The following is a 26,616-nucleotide window of genomic DNA, read 5'->3' as shown; positions in this document are numbered from 1 at the left end:
GGCGTACGTGCGGTCAGGTACGGGCCGCCGCGCCCCGACACACTTTCCAAGTTTTCTTGAACACAAGACGCCCGAGGGCCTCCGCCGGCCTCGCCTGTCCCTCGGCAGTGCCCAGCGCTCCCGCAGAGACCGGCGGCGGCTCCCGCGGGGAAGCTGGCTCCGGAGCCTCGCCCCGGTCCCGGGCCTCCCGCCGCACTGCGTTAGGGCGGAGGAGCCGTTGGGAGGGGGCAGGGGGGGTTCGCGCTGCCGGGCCGGCCCCTCAGGGCGCCGCGCCGGTGGCCACCCAGACACTACCGCCCCGCTCGGCCGCAGAGCTGCGTCTGAGCCTGCCGGCCCGCGTTCCGCTGCAGGGCTGGGGCAAGGGCACGCAGCCCCCGCCGGAAGACGTCGGGAATCCCCGGGCTCCGCTGCGGGACGGAGCGGTGGGGCAGAAGCAGCCCCCCGCTGCCGGCACGGAAGGGTTAACGGCCAACCTCCCCTCGCGGAGGCGGTTGGGCTGGCTCCGCCTGCCATTCGACTGGTGGCACGTTCCATTCTCCCTGCGGGGTAACGCCTCCTCCCTCCGCCGCGGCGGCTCTCCTCGCCCCGCAGGAACTGAGCGCGGCGCCGACGGCCTGTTCGCTCGCCCTCCCCTTCGGGCTGGGTGGTAGGGCCCACGCGGCGCCGCGCGGGCGGGGAGGGGGGCCTGGCCCACCTCCCACCCCCCTCCTCGCCGCGCTGGGCGGTGGTAGGGCCCGCTCCGCCCCTCATTCCCCCCCCCTCCCCCCGGCGGCAGCGCGGGTGGTGCGTCCCGGCAGCAGCCGCGTCCCGGCCGGCGCCCGCCCCCTCCGCCTTGTCATTGATGTTGTTGTTTTTGTCGCAGGAGCCGGAGGCGAGGCCGGGGCCGCCGCCGCTGCCGCCTGTGGCCGCCGCAGCAGCAGCAGCGGGGCTCGGGCCGGCGCCAGGCATGTCGGTGTGCGGGGAGGCGGTGGGCGCCGGCTCCCTGCCCAGCGAGTTGGTGGTCCACATCTTCTCTTTCCTGGCGGGCCCCGACCGGCTGCGGGCCTCGGCCGCCTGCTCGCACTGGCGGGAGTGCCTCTTCTACCCGGCCCTCTGGCCGCGCCTCCGCCTCAGCCTCCGCGTCTCGCCGGCCGAGCGCCCGCGCCTCGAGTTCCTCATGCGCAAGTGCGGCTGGTTCGTCCGTGAGCTGCGCGTACAGTTCGCCGCCGACAACTACCCCAGCGGCGGAGGGGGGGCGGCGGCGGTGGCGGGCGAGGGCGCCGCGGCGACGGGAGACGGGGAGGCGCCACCGCTGTGCCCGCGCTGGCTCGACCTGCTGAGAACCTACCTGGAGCTGGTGCTGTGCGTCCTGAGCAGCGTCCGAAACAACAGGTAGCGCGGCCGGGCCCCGGGGAGGGGGGGGAGAGGGCCGCGCCTCGCCCGGCAGGAGCGTGAGGGGAGGCGGCGGGGGCAGGCCCGCGGGGGTGCTGGGGTGGGGCAAGCGGAGCCCCGAAGTCCCCCCCCGAGCCCCGCCGGGCCGGGGTCCGACTGTCCCGTCCGCTTCCGCGGGCGGCAGCGACGCCCGCAGCCCGCAGCGGTGCCTGTGGGTGACCCGCGGCGGCCGGTTCCCGCTGGGGCTGTGCCTCTGGAGCCCCGGGCGGGGAGAGACGAGACCCGCGCAGCCGGCTCGGGTAACCCGGTGGATGCGTATGTGGCTGCGAGCTGAGCAGAAATGTAGGCGCGCCACTTCAAACTACCTTAATTTTGATCGCGTTCTGTAGTTTAATGGAAAACATAAATACAGGCGTTTAGTTGGTAAGCGGCTGGTCTGTACACACGGCAGGCGTAGCTGCAACGATAAAAACTTCACCTCCTTTTGAAGGAAGAGGGGATGCGGCTCAAGTAGAGCAAGTCGGAGGTGGGAGTTTGAATGTGATGCCTAATAAGGCACCTTTCTCACTTTAAAATATAAGCATTGCTGCTAACATGCTTTGGATCTCTTATGCGTGATTGCAAAATAATTAACATCATGAGAAATTAATAGGGGGGAGTAAAATTGTAGTACTGTTTTTCAGGAGGGAGAGGGATGGAGTACTGCCCCAATAAAATACTTTAACCTTTCCAGCCCTGGGGGTTTTTGCCGTTGAAAAGGTTGAGCTTTCATGCCAGCTCTTGTCTTACTTGCTAAACTGAGATTTGACTTATTTTTAAACAGGAGGAGGTTTTTGTGTTTTGAAAAAATACTTCAGATGTAGGACTTTCTTGACCAAATTGTATTTAAATGATAGAAATATTTTCCTGTGGTTTGGGTTTAAGATGTGTTTAGATTCTGCTTTTTCCCACATTTACTTTGACAGGTTAGACAATTTCCTCAGGTTGGAGTTCTTTAAAATGAAAATTCTTGCGTTCTTTTTACCATGTGTGGGTATGACCAAAATAAATATATTTTAAAAAAGATAACAATCAGATATCCTGATATATGGCCTCTAGTCAGCACCCAGGACAGGAAAGCAAGGATATTACACTTAGGTTATCAAGTGTTTGGAAAGCCATGCAGATGTTAGGATAGGAAATGATTAATGTTATTTCCCCCCCAAGTGCATATAGCTTCACCTATCAAGAAAAAAAAAAAGTTGCAAGTCTTTCAGAGTATTTTTAGGATAAATTAAACCTTGTGGATGGCCTTTGGAAAACTGTCTGCAACTGAATCATGGTCTGGTCACCACCCCGGAGATTCCGGAGAGTTTAGATAGTAGTTTGAGGCCTTCCTTGCTTCTTTATTTCTGAATTGTAGCAAGAGAACTTTAAATGTAATTCCTCGTTGGTTTGAGATGAATGCAAATGTGGTGTGTGAAGTCTCACTTTCAGTTCCTCTGCTCTGTTGTGCCCAGCAGGTACTTCCTGTGGTGCAACTGTGATGGCTGAGAGTTACAAACCTTACTTCTGAAAACTGCTTGTTGGTCTCAACTGGCCTTTATCTTAATTTATTTCTTGCCCTGTGAATCCTCGGTGTGCAGATCATGATCATCTGTCTTGATTGGTCTTCTCTTGCCTTTAAGGAGTATTCACTTAACTGCTGCATCTTTGGGAAATCCAGCTAATGTCATGAGTGGAAAAAATGTTGAAGCGATGTTGGTGATTGTCTGATCTGAGACAAATACCACTAGATAGACTTGGAATTTTAAAGGAAATAGTATCTGCAGGAGATGTTGCCTGGGGGTTTTGTTGAAAAAAACTAGAATACTTTTTTTTTCTTTGTCGCACTAAAATATGAGACTGTCAAAATGAAATGTGTTGTGAGAAGGCTTTTTGAAAAAGATTCATTCTCTATGGCCTTATCTGAAACCTGTACAAGGACACTTGCTTTCTAAAGTTTTCTTTACAGATTCTGTATGTACAGAGTGGCTTGGGACTGCAGTAAAGTACTATGTAGAAGTAGTTGTTTTTCTAGTAGCTCTTCTCTGGTAGATTAGTATAATTTTGGTGGTAAGACAGAGGTGAAAAGTTACCAGCTTTGATAGAATTTTGCATTAGTGTACTTTCTTGCTGTCTTCAAATCATTTGCATGGTGCTCTTTGTTTTGAAATTAATAATGTATGACTGGGGAACACAGGGTACCTGGTTATTGCAGCAGGTGGGTTTTTTTTATGACCATTTAAAAGATTGAGGGGAAGATTTTACATGAAACAGTTGACTTTTTATTCAGACTTACTTTCTGATTAGACTCTTTTTTTTCCCTTTAACAAAGTTTTTAGTTTATTTTGATGTTTAGTTGTTGGGTTTTTTTTCTGGCAAAGTATCTACCGATAACTGATTAGTTTGCACATAGAACATTGTTTTTTAGCTCTCTGAGTAGAATTTTGAAATTGTAATGAGGTGGGAAGGAGTATTAACATCTGCCAAATTACTACTTAGTTCTTACTGTGACTGCACGTCTAAACTAGAGGCATTGTCACCTGCCTGATGCTTAGTTTTGTCTAAGGAATGACCACAGTCTAGTCACTTTATTTCTCTGCTTGTGTTTATTCATCTGCAACTTGAGGATAATTAATAATTCCTTCTTTTGTTTGCCATATGTCATTGTACATGGGATAGCTATTTTAATTTCCAAAATAATGGAAACAGCAGCGATTTTAACTTCTCCAGTGGCTGAATCACTGTAAATGCATTCCTTTTGGAATTAAGTTTAAAACAGGATGGTTCTTTCATAACTCCTGTCAGCCCTTATGATAGCTTTTCTGGCAGAGAAGTTCAAAGAACTTCCATCTTATACTTCAGAACTGGAGAGGAAGAAATCTACTTTTGTGAAATGGTATGCTGTTTCTTAACTGTGTAATCTTGTTGTAGGCTTTTAAATCTATTATTAAACAATACAGTAACAACCCCCTTCCTTGCAGGAAAAAAAAAAGTACTTTAGATGGCTCAAGAATTCCTTGAGGATTTACAATACCGCAAGACTTAAGAAAAGTAATGACTAAAAGTAATGCAGTTTCTAGATGCTCTCTTGGATAGAGGAGAATGATGTTTTCTGTACAAAATAAAATTGCCAATTTCTAAGCAAATCTGCACGTTAAGTCTCTAGAAAAATATTTCAGAGCATCCTTTGCTAATTCTGATTGAATTAAGGAAATAACTATTTGTCCACAACTTGGTTTAAAAACACCTGAAAATATTCTGACAAGTATTACTGTTGGCAACCAGTTATCATCCAAAAAGATACGTCTTAGGTCGGCTTCATATTTGAGGTAGAACTCAAGTTGCCATAAACTTTATTTTGTGGGCAGCAGCATATTACTCCAAAACTATGGCTTTCACAGCACAGGGACCATGATGAGCTCTAAAAATCTATGATTTATTTAATTAAAAGGAGTGTTTATGATGATCTGTAACTTTTCCATGAGCTGTTATGTTTCTGGTAGCAAATGAAGCAAAATAACAAAGTATATTGTTGTTTAAACAGTTGATGTTTTATTAAAAAAAAAAAAGGGGGAGGTGGGCGGACATCATGTTCTGTAACATTATCAGGAGGGACAAGTTGTTTCTTAGTGGCTCTTAAGAGATCCCAATAATCTGTGCCTTCTCAAATTGATCTTTCAAAACTAAATTCTGGAAGGCAGGTGGGAGGGCGACAAACTTTCTGTGAGTCATTTCAGTGTATACAGCAGCTAATGAGCAACTGCTGATCATTCAGTAGGAAAATTCTGTGTTCTTTTACTGAAATCCCGAAGTATGGTCCTCTAGGAGGAGATAGGAAGGTATTGATAGCCACCTCTCATCCCTTTCCTCTGGAGTACATTAATTTGTGCAACTTGTTTAATCTTTGCTGTGGAAACAAAAATGCAGATTATACTAAAACTGGTATCCCGGTGAAGTATGGTATCTGTCTTGGAATCGCCAAAAATTGGTGAGTCACTCAAAACAGCAGACTACATCTGTATTTGAATTTTTCTAATCACTATTGCTCTGAGCAAGCAGCTGAAACTGGCAAAAACTAGTATAGTAATACAGTATGTGCCTTACCACTTTGTTCGTGTTGAATGTAAGCAAGGCTGTTTTGTTCTTTTTTTACATTGGGTGTTCAAAAAGACGGACCAAAACTGAAGATGGAGCCTAGTAAGAACCTTATTACTTTTAGTACGCTTTTTGAGCTAGTGGAAAATATACAGTTTAGAAATCTCCCCTAAACACGTTTTTCCCCAGTTGTGTGTATGGGTAGTACATAGGATTAAGAATGGCATTATGACTTCTAGCAAAAGATGACAATTAATTTCTAAATAATTTTATTTAAATAGCAATCACTTTACTGACTCTCTGAAATAAATATGAGATTATATGACACTGCAAATAGTAGCAAAAATCTAATACTGTGTTGAACAGTGATCAGACTTATTGATGGTAATAATTGTGTTGTGAATGGAAAAATAATTGGATGTTTTCACTGCTTAAGAATCGAGGCAGAGAACTTTTCAGTGTGTCTCAGTAGTACATGAAATGGCAGTTAAATATAGTAAAAATCTGTGGAATATTAGTAAATGGTGTTTCATGTGTCCTGCAGTTCAGTGGCTCTAAAATTAATACCTGCCTATAGTAGCATTCACTGGGGGTATGAGTAGCACACAACAAGACCTGTGTGTGATGTGAATATGCAGGTTATTTCTGAATTGTTCTGAAGATTGCATTTTGTCCCCTAGCTCTCAGAATTAAGTCACTGAGATCAGAAGATAAAAACTTAATTATAGCATTGGCTGTGAACACTGCCTTTCACACCAGGTGGAGTTTGCTGCTGCTTTTCCCTGTCATACCAGACTCTCTTACAGCTTTTGAGGAAAGAAGAGCCCAAAATACTCTCGCTGGTGGTGCCAGTGTCTTCAGATTTCCCTGCCGAGTTTATTCTTCAGTATGATCAAGTATTGTCTTACTCAGTTTTATAGAATATTGAGCATGTGGTCAGGGCTCAGTTTATATTAAAGTATCATCAGTAGTCCTGTATTTAAAAGGCTAAATATTAAATTGTTAGAATTTCTGAGAGAGTTGTAAAATCTAGGCATTTTGGTCCAGTATTTGTCCAACTTGATATCAAGCTTTTGCACCTTGCTATTAAGTTGTTGTTCACCTATAGAAGAAAAGTAGCAGGTGCAACAGTGGATTGATTTTAGGAAACTGGTGCATGGTTATTGAATAGAGGAACTGCAAAATGGGTAAATTATGATTTATGGTACAGACTACAATTCATACTTTCTTAAAAAATGTAAAACTTGACGCTTCCCCCCTGCTCCTGTTGGTAGAATATCAGCTCATACTGTGGAGGTAGTGAACTGGCACCAGAGCTTCCCTACGCTTTGAGCATTGTAATTGTATTGCATTTTCCTCAAAGCTGATCTGAAATACTAGCGTATGATTTGTAAGCCAGCAGAAATAAATCCAACTCACTTAATTGTCAGCTACAGCTTAATTGGCATCTACTGTTTAAGATGAATTTAACTCATGTATCCATTTATGATGAAACTGGAGTTTCTGCCATGTTAATTAGCAAGTGCAGACTAGTCCTTGCATGTTAGGAGTAAATCTAATTTACAGCATGTATAAATAAAAAAAAAAGTTGACCTGAAACTTAGTCAGATAAAAAAAATAAAAATCTTAAAAGTAAATGCCACACAGCTACTCTAAAACTGCAGTCATTTTCATATCTCTTGCTTGATTGTTTTTAGGAATAGAAAAGATGCAAGTCGGAGAAATAAACTGTACTAGGGAAAGGAAAACTGACTGTCTAGCACACCAAGTCATGTCCAGCATAAACTTGGAGGTTCTTTTCTCACTTCTTTTTAGGTATCGCTTTTAAAAATTAAAGTTCTATGTGATGATGCACCACTAATCCTCTTCTGGTCACTGATATGAAATAGTAGAACAGTTTCCCCTACTTTGATATAACAGAAATTAGACAGTGATGAGGGTGTGGGGAGCTTTCGCTTTTCCTGTCTGAGGTTTGCGTTACCTCGATTGAGGCAGATTTGGGCTCCCGTTTGTATTCCAACTGCAATATGTAAGTGCTCAGACAGGGTTGTTTGTTGTTGTGTTCTACCTGGGCATTAAATGCAGTGTTAAATGTTGAAAGGAATAGGTATTTGATGTTTTCATCTGTGACACTTCACACACATGTTCCAAGGATTAAAAAGTGCATGAAAGTGCTGCTAAAAGTTTTCTTTATGGCACTGGCCTGCTGAAAATATGCCTGTGGTGACTGAAAACTGACATTTGCTTTTACAGCTGGATTCAGCAGTTTGTACTTTATGCTTCAGTCTCATTTTCTGTAGTTCCATGTGTGCTTGTATTCCAGGACAGTACGATGTTTCCCAAAACACACTGCATGTTCCATCTAATGATGTGTTCTTATTGTCTGTGTTTGTCTTATCCAGCATGATTCCTCAGAGGGTTTTAATTTTGTGTACAGATTCCTTTTTATTTTGTTGCTTCATAGGAACCTCCAGAAGTTAAGTCTCTTTGGGGATATAAGCATTCTGCAGCAACATGGAAGTATATCGAATACATACCTCGGCAAGGTTGACCCTGATGGAAAGAAGATTAAGCAGTAAGTTACATTTATAAATTATCAAATACATTAAAATAATAAAAACAGATAACAGAACGCAGATTTGCATGCCTGAAATACATGACTGAGAAAGCTTTAAGTTTCTTAATAGGAGGAGAACCTAAATTCTTAAATTCAGTTGATTTCTTTTCCTACTATTTACATGAAGTAGTCTGGTTTTGTGGTGTGCTTTTTTTTTTCTTTCTCTCCCTTCTCAGCAGGGTAAGAATCCTTTCTTTTCTCTTTTCATTGTGTTCTAGAAACAACATTATGTTAAAGGACAGAAGGGGAGGAGGGATGGGGGGTTGTTACCAGCACCTCTACTATTGCTGTATGTGAAAAAATTAGGAGAGGAAGTAATCTGATGTGTCTCACAAGAATTGAGGACATGCAGCAAGTAAACTTGAAAGAGAACATAAACACAAAAAGCTTATTTCAAGTTGTGTCTCAAAACTAGGTTATTTGCAAAATTCCTGGAAGATCATAGCTCACAATGTGCTTGTTTAGTTCAGAGGTGTATTTTAGCTTGCCATAATTACATTATGGTACAGTCCTTGAATGCTTATAATCAGAATAGCTAGTTGTTCTTTGGAAATGGTTAAATATAATGTAAAAAGCTACTGACTTCTGGAATAAATTACCACAGAGGGAGTGATGCTAAGTTTACTATTTTAGCAGTTCTGCTAAAACTTTCCATATAGATAAAACCTGAATACCGTAATTTGTGTCAGTTTAAACATCTTTCTCCCAGTAGCACGGGAGTGGCATAAGTACAGCCACTCTAGATCTTTACTATTATTTTTTGAAGTTGTTTTAGAACTAGGGTAGGTATATTATCAGATCAATGTATGTATGTGAATGCAACCATCGAACCAAATGTGTGGGCCTGACTTAAATTTGCAAAACAGTGCAAATACAGATGTGTGTCACATACCGTTTCTTTGTCATCCATTATGCTTAGAATGCAGAACTCCGAGCAATTTGGGATTCTATTTAACATATGTACTGTAGTGCTGTGTGCAGGTAAAAGGCTGATTTGGTAAAAGCTCCTTTTTTTTTCCCCTTATCCTTTGTGTGAAAACATAAATGCATAATCAAATCTTTGCCAGGGGCTTAAAGAGAGCCATCTAAGTAGATGTTTACTCAGCTGAGTGCATGGTTAAACATTTCTTCAAACAAATAACAAAAATAAGTATGCACACTTCAGAGCCATAAACCATTCAAAACTCACCATCTAATTTGAAGCTAGTCTTTTAGGTGAATATTGACCTTCGCACATTTTGGAACGAGCAAATAAATGTTACCTCGTTTTTGTTTGGTTGGTTTTGGTGGTTTGGTTTTGTTTTTTGTTTTTTTTTTCCTAGAATAAAGCAATGTATTTGGGACCTGCTAGATCTTTTCTAAATTAAAGGAAAGTTGGTAGTGTTTTATTCAGTGTTCTCAAGTTCATCAGCACTAGCAGCAGATCTACTTCAAGAAGTAAATATGGCTCTTTAGTCGTGTCTTTTGCACTTAAGAGTTTGTTTCAGTTAAGTTGCAAAACATGGATGTTGATGACTAACACTGAAAGATATTGAGCAACCTTTGGAGACAGCGTTATTGGTAGTTGAGGATTTTTGGAACTTGTATGGTGATAAACCTTACTAGCTGTTTCAGGAACTTCCTGTAATATAAGCAGTCAAGGAAGAAAATGTGACACTTCCTTAAGTCCATACCATTGAGCTGGGTGTAACAGACCATGGGTGGAATCTCAGCTAGCACAGTACCATTAGGATTTTCCCCCAGGTTGTTCTGAGGGAGAGGAGGCTTTGGATTGTATTTTCAAAATGTACTTTTGCAGTGATCAGCATGGGTTTGTAATGCTTGTTCTTTTTCTGTATAGCATGTGTCCCTAGTTACTCTCTAAAATTCTCTTTTTATAACTCAGTTCCGTAGTGTTGGGAAGCTCAGCGTAAACAATACATTTGTCTTGAGTTGAACAAAGGGTAGTTGTTTAAAATTTTGGCTTTCTGAAATCTGCTTCCCATGATTGATCTGTGTGGTTCAGGTAATTTGGTTTCCAAAAGAACCAGTTTAGCCTCTGCTATTAAACAAAACATTTTGATTGATAGTCTTTAATTAAACAAATGGGCTCCATATGGACCTTAGTAATATGTTTGCTTCCTGTCCAGGGCCATTGATGTGCTTCAGTACTCGTCAGGACTGGTTTTTGGACTTAAACAGTAACTTAGCTTATCTAGCCAGGCTTTGGTCTGTCCTCTGGCTGAAAGCGCCATTTGGGGTACTAATTGTGAAAGTAATTTATTTTGAGTTTTATTTTTTAAATAGTTTGCTCCATTATGATCATCTGTAGACTTCAGGTTGATGGTGAACATCCCATAATTGCTGCTTATGGGGAGCAAAGGGGACTGATTGAGTACACTTGTTGAGGCATCACTAGGTTACATTGTTTTCTTGCATGTGCTGAGCTCTGCTTATATTTTGTGTTATACTTAGTAAACCATGCTTAAACTTCAGTTTTGTAAGTGAGCTTTGAGATAACTGTGTGTAAGTTAGGATATATGTTGTACTACATGCAAGGCAGTTGAAGTAAAAGGTAATAGGATAATAAAGTAGGTGTTCATTCCCAAGAATTCACTTAATGTTTCTAAATTTCTAGAAGACAGTTCAAACTATTTTTGCAAACTCCAGTTAGATGCAGTCTGTTTATGAAAAATAGGATGTGCATAAGAATTTGCAGGGGAGGAAAAACCCCTGTTAGGGTATTTGAAAAATTTATTTGAAATATGTTAAAACTAATGGTCTGTGGTTTATATTGTGCTTCCTATCTGTCCTTATATAAAGCAGGTGTTAAAAACAATCCAGAAGTGATCACTGTTAAAAATTCTCTATTGACATGTTTGATCTCTGTTTATTAAATTGGCCAAGAACTGGGGAAAGATTTCTTAGGACCTACAGGTTGGTAGACTATCAGCACAAATCTAGCTACTTGTATAAATACTTTGGTGCTTGCACTAAAAAGTTGATGTGTAGATACTATTAAATCAGTATCTTTCTTTTTAAAAGTTACTTAGTGCAATTCCCGTAGGGGAGAAAGCCCACTCTATAGCTACAGAGTTCTGTATCATATTTCTTTTCATTAAGTTGTGCGAGTACTAGAACAGTACTCTTCTAAGCTTAGATATTTAAGTTGTATCAGAAGCAGAATTTAAACAGATTTTTAGTGCAGTGAGGTATATAGATGGTAGTATTCCACTGAGCATCTCAAAATTGATTTATCTTTTCAATTGTTCTGTGAAATATTACAAGCACTCTTAAGACTGACTACTTGGAGTACTACAAAAGAAATTCTACCATTGCTACAGCCATTCCAGCATCTTTCGTAGATGGGGAGGGAAGAGCCTTTTTTCATTGGAAGAAATTAGAGAGGCTCCTGTGGTAAACCTTTTTCTTTGGGTGATTGTCAGAGAATCTGCCTTTAATTTAAGCATTGGCAGGAATAATTATGAAACAAACACTACTGGGATCAAACAGGGCTTATCTGAACAGTAAAAGAATTTAGGAATAAAATAGCAAAACTACATTATCTGTGACTTTTGACCTGCTGTTTAAAACTGTGTTTAATTTCTGTCACAGTTGCCAGTCCTCAGTTTAAAAAAAAAAAAAATTCAGAGAAGATCCAGAAGAACTGAAGTCTTTAAACCTAGTGACTGTACAAGGCAAAACCTTGGGAACTATTCCAAGATGCATAATAGATAAATCCAATAACCACACCAGCTTTTGCACTTACAAAGGGAAGTCAGGCCTTGCAAACCCAATACATTCTTAGCTGAATGAAGAAAGCACATGCAGGCAAGGGAGAGGATGAATAAGGATTTGCAGAGGGAGAGAAAGAATAGGGATTGATCTCTTGACTTTCTTACAACAGAAGGATTATGGGGCATCAAAGGTAGTAGGTGACAGGTTCACAGCAAGCAAGAAGAGGGGGGAATCGCACTGCAGAGATCTTTATTATTGGATGTTCCAGTTGCTAAAAGCTTACTTGGCTCAAAGAGGAACCTGGACAAATTTGTAGAAGTGAGGTCCCTGAGGGTTACTAAATACAGAAAGCCACCTCTGGCTCAGGAGGTCTGAGTCACAATTTTTTTTTTTTTAAACTAGAGATATATTTGAGAAATATCCCTACGTGCTTTCCTTGTTCTGTCGCACTTCTTAAGGCATTAGTGTTTCTCTACTGTCAGTCAGGATACTGGGCTAAATAAGCTTTTAATTTTGTTTCGACATTATCTTGATTAAAGATATGTGGATGAGAATAATAACTTTGTAACATTGTTTTGCTTAGATGTATGAAGTTATACAGATATTCATAACAATAACGAAAAAAATGTTCTGTGCAAAACATTACCTGATTTGAGGCACAAAGATTTCTGCTGATTTTGTACTGGAGGTGTTTACATCTTATTTCTTGACATTTCATGGAACTGTCATAGCCTGGCTCACTTGCTTCCCTTAAATGCTGATCTTTCCTTCTGCCTGGCCAGGGTTTGAGAGCAAATGCTCATATACACGTGTCCCCTAAAATGTATATGCTCAAAGAGCATCTGGGCAGGAGGACTCTTCTGGGCCTTAGCAGCTGTGGGATGAAGACTGGAAGAATATTTTTTTAAAGAAAGTTTGTAGAGTTTCATTGTACTATTTGAATTTAGTATTCAAAATCTTATCTTAAAATACTTTTATTGTCGTCTTGAGTGAAATATCTAACTTAACTCTTCATTTAGAAAAATAAAGGGTTAGGAGAGGTGGGATGCATCAGAATAAGTGCATAATAATCATGCAGCATAATAAATGGCATGAGGATTCTGGCAGTGCTGCAGTCATCTGGCACTGATAAGCTGAGGTTGAAATGTTACTAGGTTCAAGTTGTTTTGGTAAAACTTGAACCTGTTGACACTTGAAAATCCAGTTAGCTGTACATTCAGAATTATTTAAAGAATCATCATCTTATATGTTTGTTTTTTCCCTTCTTCAGATCATTCTAACTTATGCTCAAAGTCAAGTTTCTGCAATCTTTCATTGAAAATTACTTCCCCCCCCCCCGCCATTGAATTTGCAGTTCTGGAGAGGTTAGCAAATATGAAAAGCTGTTTTCAAAAACAAGAGCTGTGTTTTAAAAGCATTGCAGGTTTTCTTATTTGCATAACCTTAAATTGTGTGTGGGAGGGTGTTAAATACATACTGGAAAATACATGAAGTGAAGGTTCATAGTGTGCCACTGGTTTTGAAAGACAAAGTACGTAATTTTTCTCAAGATAGTTTACAATTTTAACCTTTTAAGTGCAGTGGAGGTTAAATTGCTGTGGGAGGCCTGCAGAGTCAGGTTCTAAGGTTTGTAGTTCACAAGAACCATAATAATAGCACCTTCCTGCAGAATAAGGCTATAAATGAAAGAATAATAATTCTTCAATAAAAAAATAGAATGGTATGCAATTGGTAAACTAAACCATGTTTAACGGGATCATTGTCTGTTTTGTTTATTTGCAGAATACAACAGCTGTTTGAAGAGATATTAGGCAATAGCAGGCAATTGAAATGGTTGTCTTGCGGGTTTATGCTGCAAATAGTAACTCCCACATCATTGTCCTCCTTATCAAACCCCATAGCCAACACCATGGAACATCTGAGCTTATTGGACAACCACATCCCTGGTAATACCACTCTTATCACTGCAGTTGAATTGGAGCGCTTTGTGAATCTGCGTTCGCTTGCTTTGGATTTCTGTGATTTTACAGCTGAAATGGCAAGAGTCCTGGCTGACAGCAACCATGTGCCTTTGCATCGACTGTCTCTCCTGGTCCACAGTGTTTCCATAATGCACAAGTCATTGGACAGTATGCCAGAAGATGAGAATTGGAAGGCGCTGACTCGCAACAGCACTAATCTTCGGGTCTATATAATGGCTTTTGATGTCAAGAGTGATGATATGCTAAGGATTCTTAAGCCCAGTATCCCCCTAGAGAGGATTCACTTTGACAGCTACATCACTTGTGTTTCAGGGGCTGTTGTTGACCTCATATCCAGGCAGTATGACAAGTTCCTCACTCATTTTATACTAATGAATGATGTGATAGATATGTCTGGCTTCCCAGACCTTAGCGACAACCGGAATGAAGATCCACTTGTCTTATTAGCCTGGAGGTGCACAAGACTCTCTCTCCTAGCTGTTCATGGTAGGTAATACATCGCACGGGCATAGTATTTGACTTTAAAATACTTATAACACTTCAACCATTCTAATCATAATGTGTTTTAGTGGAGTGGTGTTCAAAACTCTGCTGCACAGTTGCTATACATGCTGTTGTACTTTATACTGGTACTTTCATGTTTGAAAATATGAAGGTGTTTACCGTGTATGAGTTCTAAACATACTTATAGCTTACTAACTTCTGTTGAGAAGTCACAGAGGATACTATTAGACTGCTTACAGAAGTGAGGATAACTAAGAATTGAGCATTCTGGGAGGCTTACCCTGACAGTGTTCTGCACTTTGCAAGTTCCATCAAGTGGCTGGTTATGTGAACGTGAACACTGAAAACATTTGCTGGTTTACTGTGAGTTTGTATGCTGGCAAGATTAGATGATTGTGTTTCCTGTTTGTAAATAACATGGGTCAAGTGCCCCAAGGCTTTGGGGAGGAAGTCTGTTACCAGTTCGGTAAGACTTTGCCAGCAGATGGAGGCTGAAAAATATAATGTGGAGAAGGTTGCCTCGCTGAGTGCACTGGTTTTGCCAGTAACACCAGAGCTAGGTTTAGCCCACCTATTTATTTGCCATATAACTGCAAAGAAAAAAAAAACAGTCACGTGCATTTGTATTCAGCTCTGTCACCAGTACAGTATTTGCTAGAAGTTACAGTTGTTTGGCAAATTTTAAGGCACCTGAAACTGAAATAACGCAGAATAGTTCTTTTTGTTTGTGCTCAAATCAGCTTACCAAGGCCAAGTTTGCTGATGCATGAAGGAGTTAAGTGATGACTCTGTATTATGTTGCATAAGAATGAATGCCGTTTCCTCAGACTGCTTGGGGGAGTAAATCTCCAGTCATTCAGCACAAACAGGAGAGACCTTCAGCAGTGAAGGTTGTACTTCATATTTCTGTTGGCTGAAGTCAGAAAGTCCTGCTGTATTCGCTAGAAAAATTTTTTCCGCTGTCTTCTACTGAAAAATCATGGGGGGGGGAAATCTATTCAGCTGTTTCTTCTTTCTAGTTTCCAGGTCTGACAGATTTTGGATACTGGCACATGACCTTACCACTCTAAATGTGGATTTTGGCAGCTTCTTTTAACATTTGGATACAAGTTTGAGGACCTTTTTTAAAAAAATTAATAAATATATTACATGTTACCTTAAATTATCCTCCTATTTCAGGAAGTCCTCTAATATATTATCTAAACTTAAAAATATGTGAACCTAAACTAGCGTATCATTTAATACCAGTGCGTGTCTATTCAGTAGAAGGTATTAGTCTGTGCAAAGCATTGGGAAAGCAAATGCCCTCTACAAGTCTGTCTAGCAAATGGTTGTTGCTGCATCTTCTTTCTTTGGAGAGATGCTGTTTGTACCTGGGGGAGAGAATGGCCAAATATCACTGTTGCTCTGATGTTGGAATTCAGGCTCTTTCCCCTTCTTTTCTCCCCTCCTTGCAGCAGAAGCAAGCTAAGCTGTTTATAAATGCCTCCTGATCTTTTTTTAAGCTGTGAATATGACTTCTCTGGTACTGTAGCTTAAGCATCTTTCTTCTAGAGTAGCAACTGTGAGAAGAACATGACTAGGAAGAAAGATCTAGAACGTTGTGATGCTTCAGTACAGCGTCTTAGCATGATGCTTCTGTTTTCTGAGGTTTACCAAATAATGGTTTCTGGCTCCACTTGTCATATTCTTCATGATACTGTCAAGCTTCCTTCAGCAAAAAATGGTGGCTTTGTTCAAGGTGCCATAATTTGCTTTATATGTAAGTGCTCAGGTTTCTTCTCCTGTCTCCTGCAGTGGTTATACTTCAGTTTCCAATACTTCCCAGGATTTTTGGTTTCCCCTACTTCGTTATTAGTTTGTTCTGAAAAAAGGCTTTGATTTACATATAGTTTCAGCTGCCACATCTCACTGGCCAAAAGAGGAGGGGGAAAACATACCCTAAGGACAGTCTTTTCCTTGGGTGCCTCGAGATTCTCTTCTGTCTTTTGTGGGAAGTCATAGCATCTTTTCACCAAGGTAGCATCTTCAGGGGCAGAGGAAAGCTGATTGAAGGATATTAAATACTTTCTGGCAGAAGGAGGGAGTGTGTGGTCATTTGGGATGGGACAGTAAGATAGTCAGAGTTGTCTGATCTGGCATTGTGAATAAAAAACATGGCTCATCTATGGGAGCGGAAGCCTTTTTTTTCCTTTTTTCTTTTTTTTTTCCCCCCTCCTCCTTAAGAGAACACTTCACGTGGATTTTTCAAGACTTTGCTTTGTAAACATATTGTATTACTTATGAAATTATCAGTTTTATTCTGTCCATGAGCAAAACTTAAATTGAAATTTTTACTAGCAAAAAAACGAAATTATGGTGTGCCCATGGTGAATTTGTTGTTCAGTGATACTTGTGGTGAAGTGATCACTCCCTGTTACCTCTGAATATGTAGCTGGGCAGAGGCTTTTTGGCTGCTGGAAGGTTACTGAGAAACTTCAGGCAAAACTTTTGAAAGGAGAGTTAATTTAAAATGACGTTGAGGATAAGATGGTTGTTCCAGAGCATAGAGGATCTGATTGTGAAAAGTTATAGCAAAAGCCATATACCTGAACCACAAGGATGGTCCAGGGCGCTTAACCGCAGTTCTTGTTCCCTTTATTCTTGCACTTTCTGTCAAGGATTTCTTTTGTAAGTTCCTGTACGATCAAGAAACTGGAAGGTGTTGTGAGCTCCTTCAAATCCTGATAGGGAAGTGTCATCATACAGGTGGGTGGGTTTAATGTCCTACAGCCTTATTGACAGCTACATCTTATGTGGACAGTTGTGCTAGAGATGAAGTATCAGCAGATGAAAATTGTGGAAATTAATGCATTCTTAACAGTTAATATACAGATATGAGCCATCCAGATGTGTGCAGGCTTCTTTGTTGAAAACCTACCCAGAGCAACATATTTACAGGAAACCTTAGAATCAAGCAGCAGGAGAAAGTAAAAGAAAACAGAATTAAAAATTCTCCTTTCTTTATTATGTTGACATCAGTTTTCATCACTCTTTAACTAGCTGTCTTATTTTGATACATTATGATGTAGAACATGTTAACTGCATTGTCAAAGACCAAACCACAGTTAGTTTTTATTTCTCAGCAGCTTAACTTTCCCAGTTCAAATACTGTGCAGCCTGCAGCTTTACTTGGAATCTAAGTGGGCATCTCACCAAGAGGCTTAGAGCACCTGTGAGAATGATGATGAAGGCAGAAATGAGCCTTTCCTTTTGCAATGGAAGGGCTGACTTGGCAGAGCTCCCAAAATGGGACGTTCCCAGATCATCTGTGGTTTGCATCTGAATAAGGAGGAGCTCAGCATTTGCCTTAGCCAGGGTACAGAAAGCTAACAGGTAACTGGGGAGCAGGTGTTTTTCAAGAGGGATGCCAATATACACTAAAGGGAAGAGTGGGAAGCTTTGTAATTATGTTTAAACTCAGACAGAATAACAAGATACATGTAGATTTTTTTTTTTTATATATATATATATATACTAGTGTGACCTATTTCCTGGAGAGGCTTCTGGTTTGTGCCTGTTGGGTTTTTTGTTTGTTTTGGGTTTTTTTGGTTCTGTTTTGCTTTTTAAGTCTACCTCTAATGCAACAAAAGCAAACTTCAGATTTTTTTTTTTTCTACCACAAGCACAGTTTTAAAACACTCCTTTAATACATTCACTTAAAATAATTGATTACTCACTTTTTTCATTCTATTTATTTATACTACAAAGTAGACCACAGTAGGTTTGAAATAACTTAATGTGGAGTAAAGAAGTCCACTTTTCTACAAATGGTGAAAAAATTAGATCTAGAACAGCTTAATCAAACTACTTGGACTAGTTTTGATACTTCCTTATTCAGAATATAAAAATGGGGCTTTAGTACTTGCAGCCAAAAGAAAAAAAAAAAAGCTATAAGGGGGATTCTGCCAGATGGAAGATGACAAAATAGGTTGGGAAGGATGTTGAGAGGTGCTGGTATTAAGTACTTTGGTAAAAAAATGCCTTGTAGCAAAATGACAGAGCAACTTTTCTTTTTTTTTTTTTCCCCCCTAGGTTACACAGTTTGGGCTCATAATCTTATTGCAATTGCTCGTCTTCGTGGCTCTGACCTGAAGGTTCTTGAAGTCACAGAAGAAAGCATTGATTTCGACCAAGGAGAACTGGCTGATCAGGATGTGGATCCAGTACACAATCTCATTGAGCAAGTATCTCTCGGATTGGGTCGACCTTGGCACGCAGTCATGGACATAGAGCTGCTCAGTGTCTTCACTGAGCCAACCCGTCACTTTTACAGAGAGATGCAAAGCTTCAGTGAAGGCATTTAGCTCTTTATTTACAATTCCTGTGGTTACATATGCAAGTAGGGTCCTATTATGTTTTTTCAGTAGCGTGAATTAACCCCTTTTGTGCTGTGTTTAATCAGTATTAGCTATATAGAATTATATATGTGTATTCTACTTCTTGATCAAAGAACGTAGTCGGGTATTGGTTTAGAAGCTGAAAGTGGCAGTGTTTAGGGTTTTCACGGTTAATGGACTTGTCTACCAAACCTTACAGAGATACAGCCAAAGGCTGTCTGAGGTTGCCGGCTAACTTTACTTTTATTGAATAACTGCATTTTGAATGATTTTACTATTATATCGGAGTTCTGTGCTCAGGAGCCAACTCTTTCTAATACCCATATCCATAGTCCAGTGGATTTCTGTGCTGTCATTGTGTGCTTAATCTGGTAGCATGCTACTTAATAGGCTTAAAGGAAGAGAAGTCTATCCAGGGCCGTTTGTTGTAAGACTCTCACCTTGCTTTATTTCATGTGCAGATTCTGAAGCATGACTTAACTATCATTCTCAGCTTCTCTTAGCTGTTACGCAGCGGTGTGAAACACTAGCTTTTCAGGTACCTGCACTTACAGGGTCACTCCATAAGCTGTAGTCTTTTGGATTCTTTGCAACCTCCTCCTTGTTTATTCCATGTTCTGTCATCTTCCTTAAAAGTTAGCTTTGGGCCAAAGTTTAAAAGACAAAAAAACGAACCAAGAACGTGCACTCCGATGAGGTAAAACTGTAACAGTGAAGACTTCAATACAAAGGTATACACCTGCAAACAAACATTAGTCGTGAAATCCCTAGCAACCGAGTCACTGGATTTTCTCTGTCAGCGCCTGTGTCAGCTGCCAAAGAATAGATTAAAAACGAAGAAGTGCCCACATGCTGGCAGGGGCAGGCCAACTTTTGGCCAGCCAGATACTGCTAGATTGTAATATATAAGGTCGAATTTCGACCTGTGGTACACAGCTGTGCTGTGGCTCAGTCAGCAACCTCAGAACTCTTAACAAACATGCACCTGTTTCACTGTGAATAGTGAATGTAAAGGAAGGAAAGGAAACAAATACAAAGCTTGTTCTATCACAGGTATGAGCTGCTATGATGCATGAAGAACATTCCATGAAGTATGTTTTAAAATCTTGTTATATCTGAGAGGCTTTAAAAGCCGATTTAACTGTTTCAGGGCAACCGCGGTACAGACGTGGTCTCTGTGAGACTTCCACCTGACCCCAGTTTTAAGTGGTACGAATGTTGTGCATTTAATGTTTAAAGGACAGTCTGCAATAATAAAGTAAGTGGCCAACGTGGGTGCCCAGCAGTGCTGAGACCTGGCTGCTATATTGTAAGCTTTGGAAAACACAATTTATGCAACAGATGTCCAGATATGATTCTATTTATGGAAAAAGTTTATATGTGTTTTACAAATGGTTTTACCATCTTATATTAAAATGACCTTTTGACAGGTGTGCGCTGTTTTGTCTCCAGTGAGCACATACCATGCGGATTTTATATGTACATCAGTAGAGTGAATCCACTGGCACAGTGTGTGTATATGCCAGATGTGGTGAGATTTTATCTTATAAATGTGATCAGATAAAATAAAAAACTCCTGACAGAAAATGTAAGGAAACCAGCTGAATGTTTGAATTGATGACTGATGTTGTATGGTTTATGTTAAATGTATATTCTTTTAATCAATGAATAAAGCATTAAAAATTGATCGCTGTATAAAATATTTTATTGTATCAGCATGAAGATTTTTAGAATTAAAACGCAACATCGTTCATAAGCTGTGTATAACTGGTAGCTCCCGTTGTGTTTAGGTCAACAAAAGAGTCTAAAATAAGTCGTACGGTAATTTTTTTTTTAAATTGGCTGAATTTTGTCAACATTTCGGGGGGTGGAGGAGAGGGAAGGATGCTTTGCTAAAGATCAGACTATCAGACCAGTTAGCACAAACCGTATATCATGATATGACTTATTAGACTGATACAGTAAACTGTGGATTGTAGAATATAGAAGACTATTTTTGAGAAATTCCTGCATCCATTGCAATTGCTTAACTCAAAATCTAATGTGCTCAAGAAAAAATGTGTAGTACTTCTTTGGTGTCCCACTATTAAATAGATTATGAATACCTGCAATGCTTCAGTTTGACGTTTTATCCGTACTCAAGAGTACGTAGCTGTGCATTCTGAATGAAAATGGCAAATGTCTGGTTAGGTGCTGGTGAGCCGCCCTGCGATGCCTGATTGTGCTGTGAGAAAGAATTGTCAGAGTGGCTGTTCCGTGTGTGCCTGCCGAGCACGGATTTCATTTCGGCTTCTGAACTTCACTTTAGGATGGTCCAAACCACAACCAAGCGTGAGGATTTTACTGCTTGTTGTTTTAAGCAGTCTCCTAGATCTTCTAGATTTGGTAAGCAAGATCGTTTACCAACATACTGAAGAGATGCTGTAGGTACTAAAGATAAGGTAAAGACAGCTTTTCATATTCCAGTAAAGGGAAATAATGGGACTCGGTGCCTTTCATGGCTCAGGAGGGGGATTTATATAGCAGGGATTGATCTGATAGGGATTAAATCTGATGTTCAGCATCATCTGGACCTTAAATTTGGTTATAAAGTGATCAAGATTTCTGGCTTTTTCTGTATAACTTCCTGAAGCAAATGTTGTGTCCTCTAGTTTAAACAGAGTTGCAGGATGTTAATTTTATCTCTGCAGAGTACTGTGTTACTATGGATAACCGCCTTACTGAACGCGGTTGGGAAGTACCTTGTTTACCTTTCTGTTGTATAAACGCGTTTATCTTTCTAGTCTAACCTATTTTCTGTTTTGTTTTTAATTAATCTTGAAAGGTAAGATAAGGAAGCAGGAGAAATAGGCTGCTTGACTACGGTAGAGATGTGCAGTCAGTCCTTTCCTGTCCTGCAGTTGTAGCCGCAGTGTTTAAAACAGGCCGTACAATGGATGTCTGTTGGTAGTGCTCCGGGGCTGGGGTTTTCCATACAGTCGGAAATCTAATCCCTGGGTATGGCTTTTGTTCCAGGTACGAAGCCGATGTACTTAAACAGACCACTTGAATCTTTCTTACTTCTAACAAGTACAGGGAGTCCAGTAAGACATGAGTGTATGGTGACACCTGTACCTGGAGCGGTGTAGGAGAAATGACACTTCTGATTTTTCTGTTGTCTTAGAAAGAAAAGTTGGTTTTGTTGTTTGTGTGTTTAGCAATAACCTGAATCAGCAATGCCAGGATGAAGGGATTCAAGCTGAAGCAATCTGAAATCAAGTGCTAGGGAACTAAGATGGGCCTAATGTGGGAAGTACACCTGCAGTTGGAGTTGGGACCTTACAAACTGTGTGAAATTACTTTGACCTTGCATAATCCCAAACGGGATTTAATTTTTTTTGTTTCTTTTTGTTTTTCCTAAAGAGACAGCGATGTCAAGTTAGTCTTGCTGCATTCTAGATTTAGCAGTGGGAACTTGGAACACAAGCCCTCAATTGTTAAAACTGAATTGCTTTTTCTTTTTTGGAGAGAGCAGGGACTTCCCCGCATGTGCACTTGGGTGACCCTTCTCAGTTAAGCTTACCTAAATACAACTGTCAGGTTCCTGCACCTGGCTTCCTGTTGTGTACAGGTGAGCTTGTTTCTAAATTGTTTGTCTGCCAATAAATTTTTGGGCTGTTACTGGGGCAAGAAAAAAAAAAGTCTGATATTATTCCCTTCTCTTTGCAGATGATGTAATCCATGCTTGTCCTGCGTTCTCTTAGTCCAGCTATCTTTTGTTTTGCATGCAGCTTCAAATATCATTGTGGGTCCAGAGTAGATTGTTTTGGTAGAGGAAGAATTGGTTTTTTGCAGACAGTTAACTTGGTTACAAGCTAGAACAAATATTTAACCTATGCAGGGGAAAATACTGTATTTGTTCAGAAAATAGAGTTACACAAGTAGTTTGCAACCGTTAAGGTGAGGTGGAGGAAAAAAAAAAGGGTTCTTATGGCAGCAGTATGCTCAAACTAAAGAGCTCTGCGCTATCCGTGGGTTCTACCTGTGGGGCAAGTTTGTAGTTGGCAGTTCTGGATGTTCCTGGGCAAGGGTAAAACCAAACAGCTCCTTTTAGAATTACCTGGTGAGCCTTTAGAAAGCAATACTTGGCTAAAAATGATGCAAGAGCTGAGTTAAACTAAATGGCAGTTAAAACAACTGAATGCAGATGATGCTTTAAAATGTCTTGTCAAATTTGTTGTTGAGTAGCTCAAGTAGAAAGGCTTACCTAAAGGCCTTTGAGGACTAAACTAGAGGTAGAGGAGGGTAAAGGAATTGCAGGAAGGAGCCAGGGAAGAGTTCTGCAGCTGAAATAAGCCGATGTAGGAGCAGGAACACTCCACTGTGAAAGAAAAAGCTCACTTGGCAGACCTGACCTAAGCAATTACAAAAGAAGTGGGCTGGAGATTTTTTTTTGGCAACTTCTAATCATGGGGTGTGGTGGCTGCATTTATATTAAAGGCTGAAAGCGTGTTGTGTGTGTGCAGAGAACAAGGGAATGGCGGTTGAACTGCCCTGTGCTGCTACTGCACTGGGGGCTTGCTAAAAAGTTTCCTCCTTTATCTTAAAGGGTCTGGTACTAAATGACTGCATTGTGAGCAATTACATGGCTTTCCAGCAGAAATCTTTAGGTTGTACAATAGTCAGTAAAAACAGAGCTCGGCTCTGCCCAGGCCAGCACGGCACCAACCGCCTGTGGCCAGGCTGCCATGGCCGTTACGACGGGAAGCAGAAAATAGTGACCCACCTGAAGAGGTGGGCGAGACAACACACCAAATGGTTTTACAGGCACAAAATTATTAATGCTGTAGTTCACCACTTTCTTGGTTTTTTTTAATTCTGCTTTTTTGTGAAGCCTGGCACTCAGTATAACATGGGATTTTGAAAATCACTACCACAGTATGTTCTTGGCCACTTTCATTGGGGTTTTTTTGCTAAGCGTATTGGGTATACTTGCTTCTGTGCTTCTTCTAGACAAGAAAGAAATTCTTCTTTTCTCTCATTAGGATGAGCGTGCTTACAGAAATCCCCATCCTTGGTGGCCATTTTGTTGATAAATCCTGAGTGCTCTCCAAAGTCAGAGGTGAAGAAGTGGGGAAGTGGGTTTTTTGTCCCACCCAGTTTCCCTCATGCCAGTGTTAAAATCCAAACCCTAACAAACTGAATTCATGTTGAGACAATAAAAAGAACCAAATAGGAGTTTGTGGCAGACCTGCATCCTCAAAGGCAAGGGTCAGGTGGGCCTGAAGCATCACATAGTTACAACCTTCCTCCCATGTCATAAAAAACCCATATACACATATTCTATAAAACACTACCCCACACTATCAGTTTTGAAGAGTGATGGATCCTCTACATTTCCTCTTCCCTGTCCCTCCCACTGCAGTAGCAGGACAACTGCCACCCAGTAAAACTGACAGCTGAAAGATCACCTCTGAGGTCATTAACAGAATATGCATGTAGTAGGGAATAACATTATTTCCTCTTCAACAACTTCTATAGCACCATGTTAACAGTGACATTGCCTTCATTTTCAGTAGACTTTTATTAACTGTTTCAATCTATTTTCACATTCTATTCGTAAAGCAGCATCACTTTTGGCATGCAGAGAGATTCCCTGTACAGCTAAACAAGGACAAAGCAGCTGGACTTTTAAAATACAGTTCACATGATTTAATTTTATACACCTCTGAAGAGATTACTCAAGTTAGAAATATTTAATTTAAAATGACTATTGTACAATGGAAATCACTTATTCACAATATTCATAGTTATTTCATTCTTTATTTACAAAGTACTATCCTGAGAATTTTCTAGTAAGCTTCAATTTGAGCAAAGTAGTTTATATAGACCTAAGTAACAACGGTTACTTAACATAAGGAAAAACGCTGTTAGAAGAGTACAGAAAGGGGTCAGCTTGACTCTGTCAAGTCTCTTGCTGTGGTTCTGGTTGTTCTACAGCTGAGGGATTTGACTGAGGTGGCTCAGCTCTACTTTCAGGAGGTGGCTGTGGAGGCAAAAATCCAGGTCGTTGAGGTGGATAGTGAGGGTAAGATCTCAGTGGAAACGGATTTCTTACTGCGAGAGAAGGAGAGTAGCTCCGTTAGTATCAATCACTACAGTAAACACACCCCTGCTCCTCCTACCCCACATACCTTACTGCTCAGCAACGGCCTACCTAACTACAAGTCACAAAGCAGACCTAGGTTAGGTGTTACGCTCCAAGGAGACTAGGAAGGGGGAGGACAAAACAATCCCTTTTCTCAGTAGTCACTTGTGAGAGACTCAGGCAGCAGCCACTCAGTGTCTGCTAACAGGCTGCTGCTGCCACCATCACCTCTGGTCTGCTGTAGCAGCCCTTTGCTCTCACACCTTACAGATACTTTTTAGTTCTTCACAGGCTCATCGGAGAACAGCAAGAGGCAGAAAGCAGCCCTTCAGTCCAATACCTACATCTCCACTAACACAAACTCCAAGGAAAAACAATTAGAAATACATCCCAAATGCAGGCCATTCCATGGACACCGGCACACCTCAAAGCTAAAGGATGAAACTAAGATTTATATACGATGCAACCTTGTAGGAGGAAAAGGGTTAAGTTAAGAATCTACTTGCTTTCCTACCCCCAAAAAGAGCCCTTTAAGTGCTGAACAGTGTGTGTATGCGTATTTTCCAGCCAAAGCTAGTATTTGTAAAAACATTATCAATATTTGCAACTGTGAGGAAGAAAGTGTACAACGCAATTAACCTTCATCAGAAAAGATGCTCCCGGTTAGTTGAACTGAGCAGTAGCATGTGCAAATACAGATTTAAGCGTTCATCCAGTGTGTTAACTCTCTACCTGCACAAAGCACTCGTGTTCATCAACTTGAAGTGAACACTGGCAAAAGCTACGTACTTGGCAGTGGAGGGCGCGGAAGCCCAAAGTCTCGTACTGGAAAACATTCACGTGGTCCATAGAGGCCAGCAGGAGGAGGAGGAGGAAAAGGAGGTCCTCGTCTCATGAAAGGTGCTCTAGGATCCCCAGACATCAAGGGAGGTCTGACTGGAGGGAACGGTGGAGGAGCAAACCCTGAACTGATGCCTTCACCTTCAGATGCCAGCGACTGATCAGGCAGTGAGTTCTGCAACACAAGGAAAACAGGTAAGTTTGCTTAGGGAAAGGGGTAAGGAGAGGGAACATCTCCAATCCCATCAGGCCCACTTTGACGTAGACTGTCAGACTAGCTGACGACTAGTTCCAACTCTGCCTTAGCTATAGCATAATCCTGAGCCAGGCTATCTGTGTTCACTGACCATCAGCTTGACCATCGTTTCACCTTTTGGGTTATAATTAATTTTCAGCAGGAATTATAGTAGTTGTACATCAAAATTAATTCACAAGACAGTAAGTGCTGTGATAAAAGTATACACGTAATTTTGTAATTTGGACTGCACAGTGCAATGTAACTTGACCAACATACTAGAGAAATTTTCCTAAATATTTTGCAGAAAATTAAAGCTTCTTTAAATCAAGTTTCTGTTTAGCTACTTACGCTAAGGTTAGAATGATCTTTCATCTCATTTCCACTTGGTTCTGTTCGCGGGCTATTTTCTGAAGATGTTTGTCCATCTGTATGCAAAAGTTAAACAAGTTACTCAGCGCTGACCTCTTTCCACCACTGATTTCAGTATTTTTACTGAAATCAGGATATATATATATATATAGGCAAGGGGAAGGAAAAAAAAACCCCCAAAAACCCCACAGTATTACTGTACCAAGCAACTGTTCTGTGACAGACTGAAAGACAACTGAGGAACACAAAGCTATGCCTGAGTACTTCCTCCAACTTCTGTACAGGTTGCACATGATTTACAAGGTTGCAGCTTTTACCAAAGTTTCTTGTATCCAAATAAGGCTTTTTGTTCC

At 41.0% G+C, this 26,616-nt stretch overlaps 2 protein-coding genes across 6 annotated transcripts in view; one reads left to right on the top strand and one right to left on the bottom strand.

Moving 5' to 3' along the window:
* The first annotated feature begins 753 nt into the window (after positions 1 to 753).
* FBXO33 (F-box protein 33) lies at positions 754 to 20,376 on the top strand. The gene is made up of 4 exons (XM_054826062.1): positions 754 to 1,371; positions 7,955 to 8,065; positions 13,607 to 14,292; positions 18,385 to 20,376. Exons 1-4 carry the CDS (start codon positions 842 to 844, stop codon positions 18,654 to 18,656), a joined length of 1,599 nt encoding a protein of 532 aa, XP_054682037.1. The 5' UTR covers positions 754 to 841; the 3' UTR covers positions 18,657 to 20,376.
* Positions 20,377 to 24,243: 3,867 nt separating this feature from the next.
* Positions 24,244 to 26,616, bottom strand: part of MIA2 (MIA SH3 domain ER export factor 2) — a 36,996-nt gene continuing 34,623 nt past the window's right edge. For all 5 annotated transcript variants that reach the window (XM_054826526.1, XM_054826527.1, XM_054826528.1 and 2 more), the window contains 3 exons: positions 26,243 to 26,319; positions 25,606 to 25,831; positions 24,244 to 24,785 (listed from right to left, as the gene is read on the bottom strand). In XM_054826526.1, the coding sequence (XP_054682501.1) occupies positions 24,634 to 24,785; positions 25,606 to 25,831; positions 26,243 to 26,319 (455 nt within the window). In that variant the 3' untranslated portion in view covers positions 24,244 to 24,633. The remainder of the gene's footprint in view (positions 24,786 to 25,605; positions 25,832 to 26,242; positions 26,320 to 26,616) is intronic.

Source organism: Grus americana, chromosome 5 (assembly GCF_028858705.1).
Source record: "Grus americana isolate bGruAme1 chromosome 5, bGruAme1.mat, whole genome shotgun sequence".
In the NCBI taxonomy this organism is placed as follows: Eukaryota; Metazoa; Chordata; class Aves; order Gruiformes; family Gruidae; genus Grus; species Grus americana.
Note: the sequence above shows the minus strand (reverse complement) of the source record. Positions and strands in the feature narration are given on the sequence as shown.

Excerpts from the sequence above, each read along its gene's own strand:
- FBXO33 (XM_054826062.1), top strand. The coding sequence starts at position 842 with ATGTTGTTGTTTTTGTCGCAGGAGCCGGAGGCGAGGCCGGGGCCGCCG. Across the intron at positions 1,372-7,954 it reads AGCAGCGTCCGAAACAACAG|GAACCTCCAGAAGTTAAGTC; the intron begins GTAGCGCGGCCG and ends GTTGCTTCATAG. Across the intron at positions 8,066-13,606 it reads GATGGAAAGAAGATTAAGCA|AATACAACAGCTGTTTGAAG; the intron begins GTAAGTTACATT and ends GTTTATTTGCAG.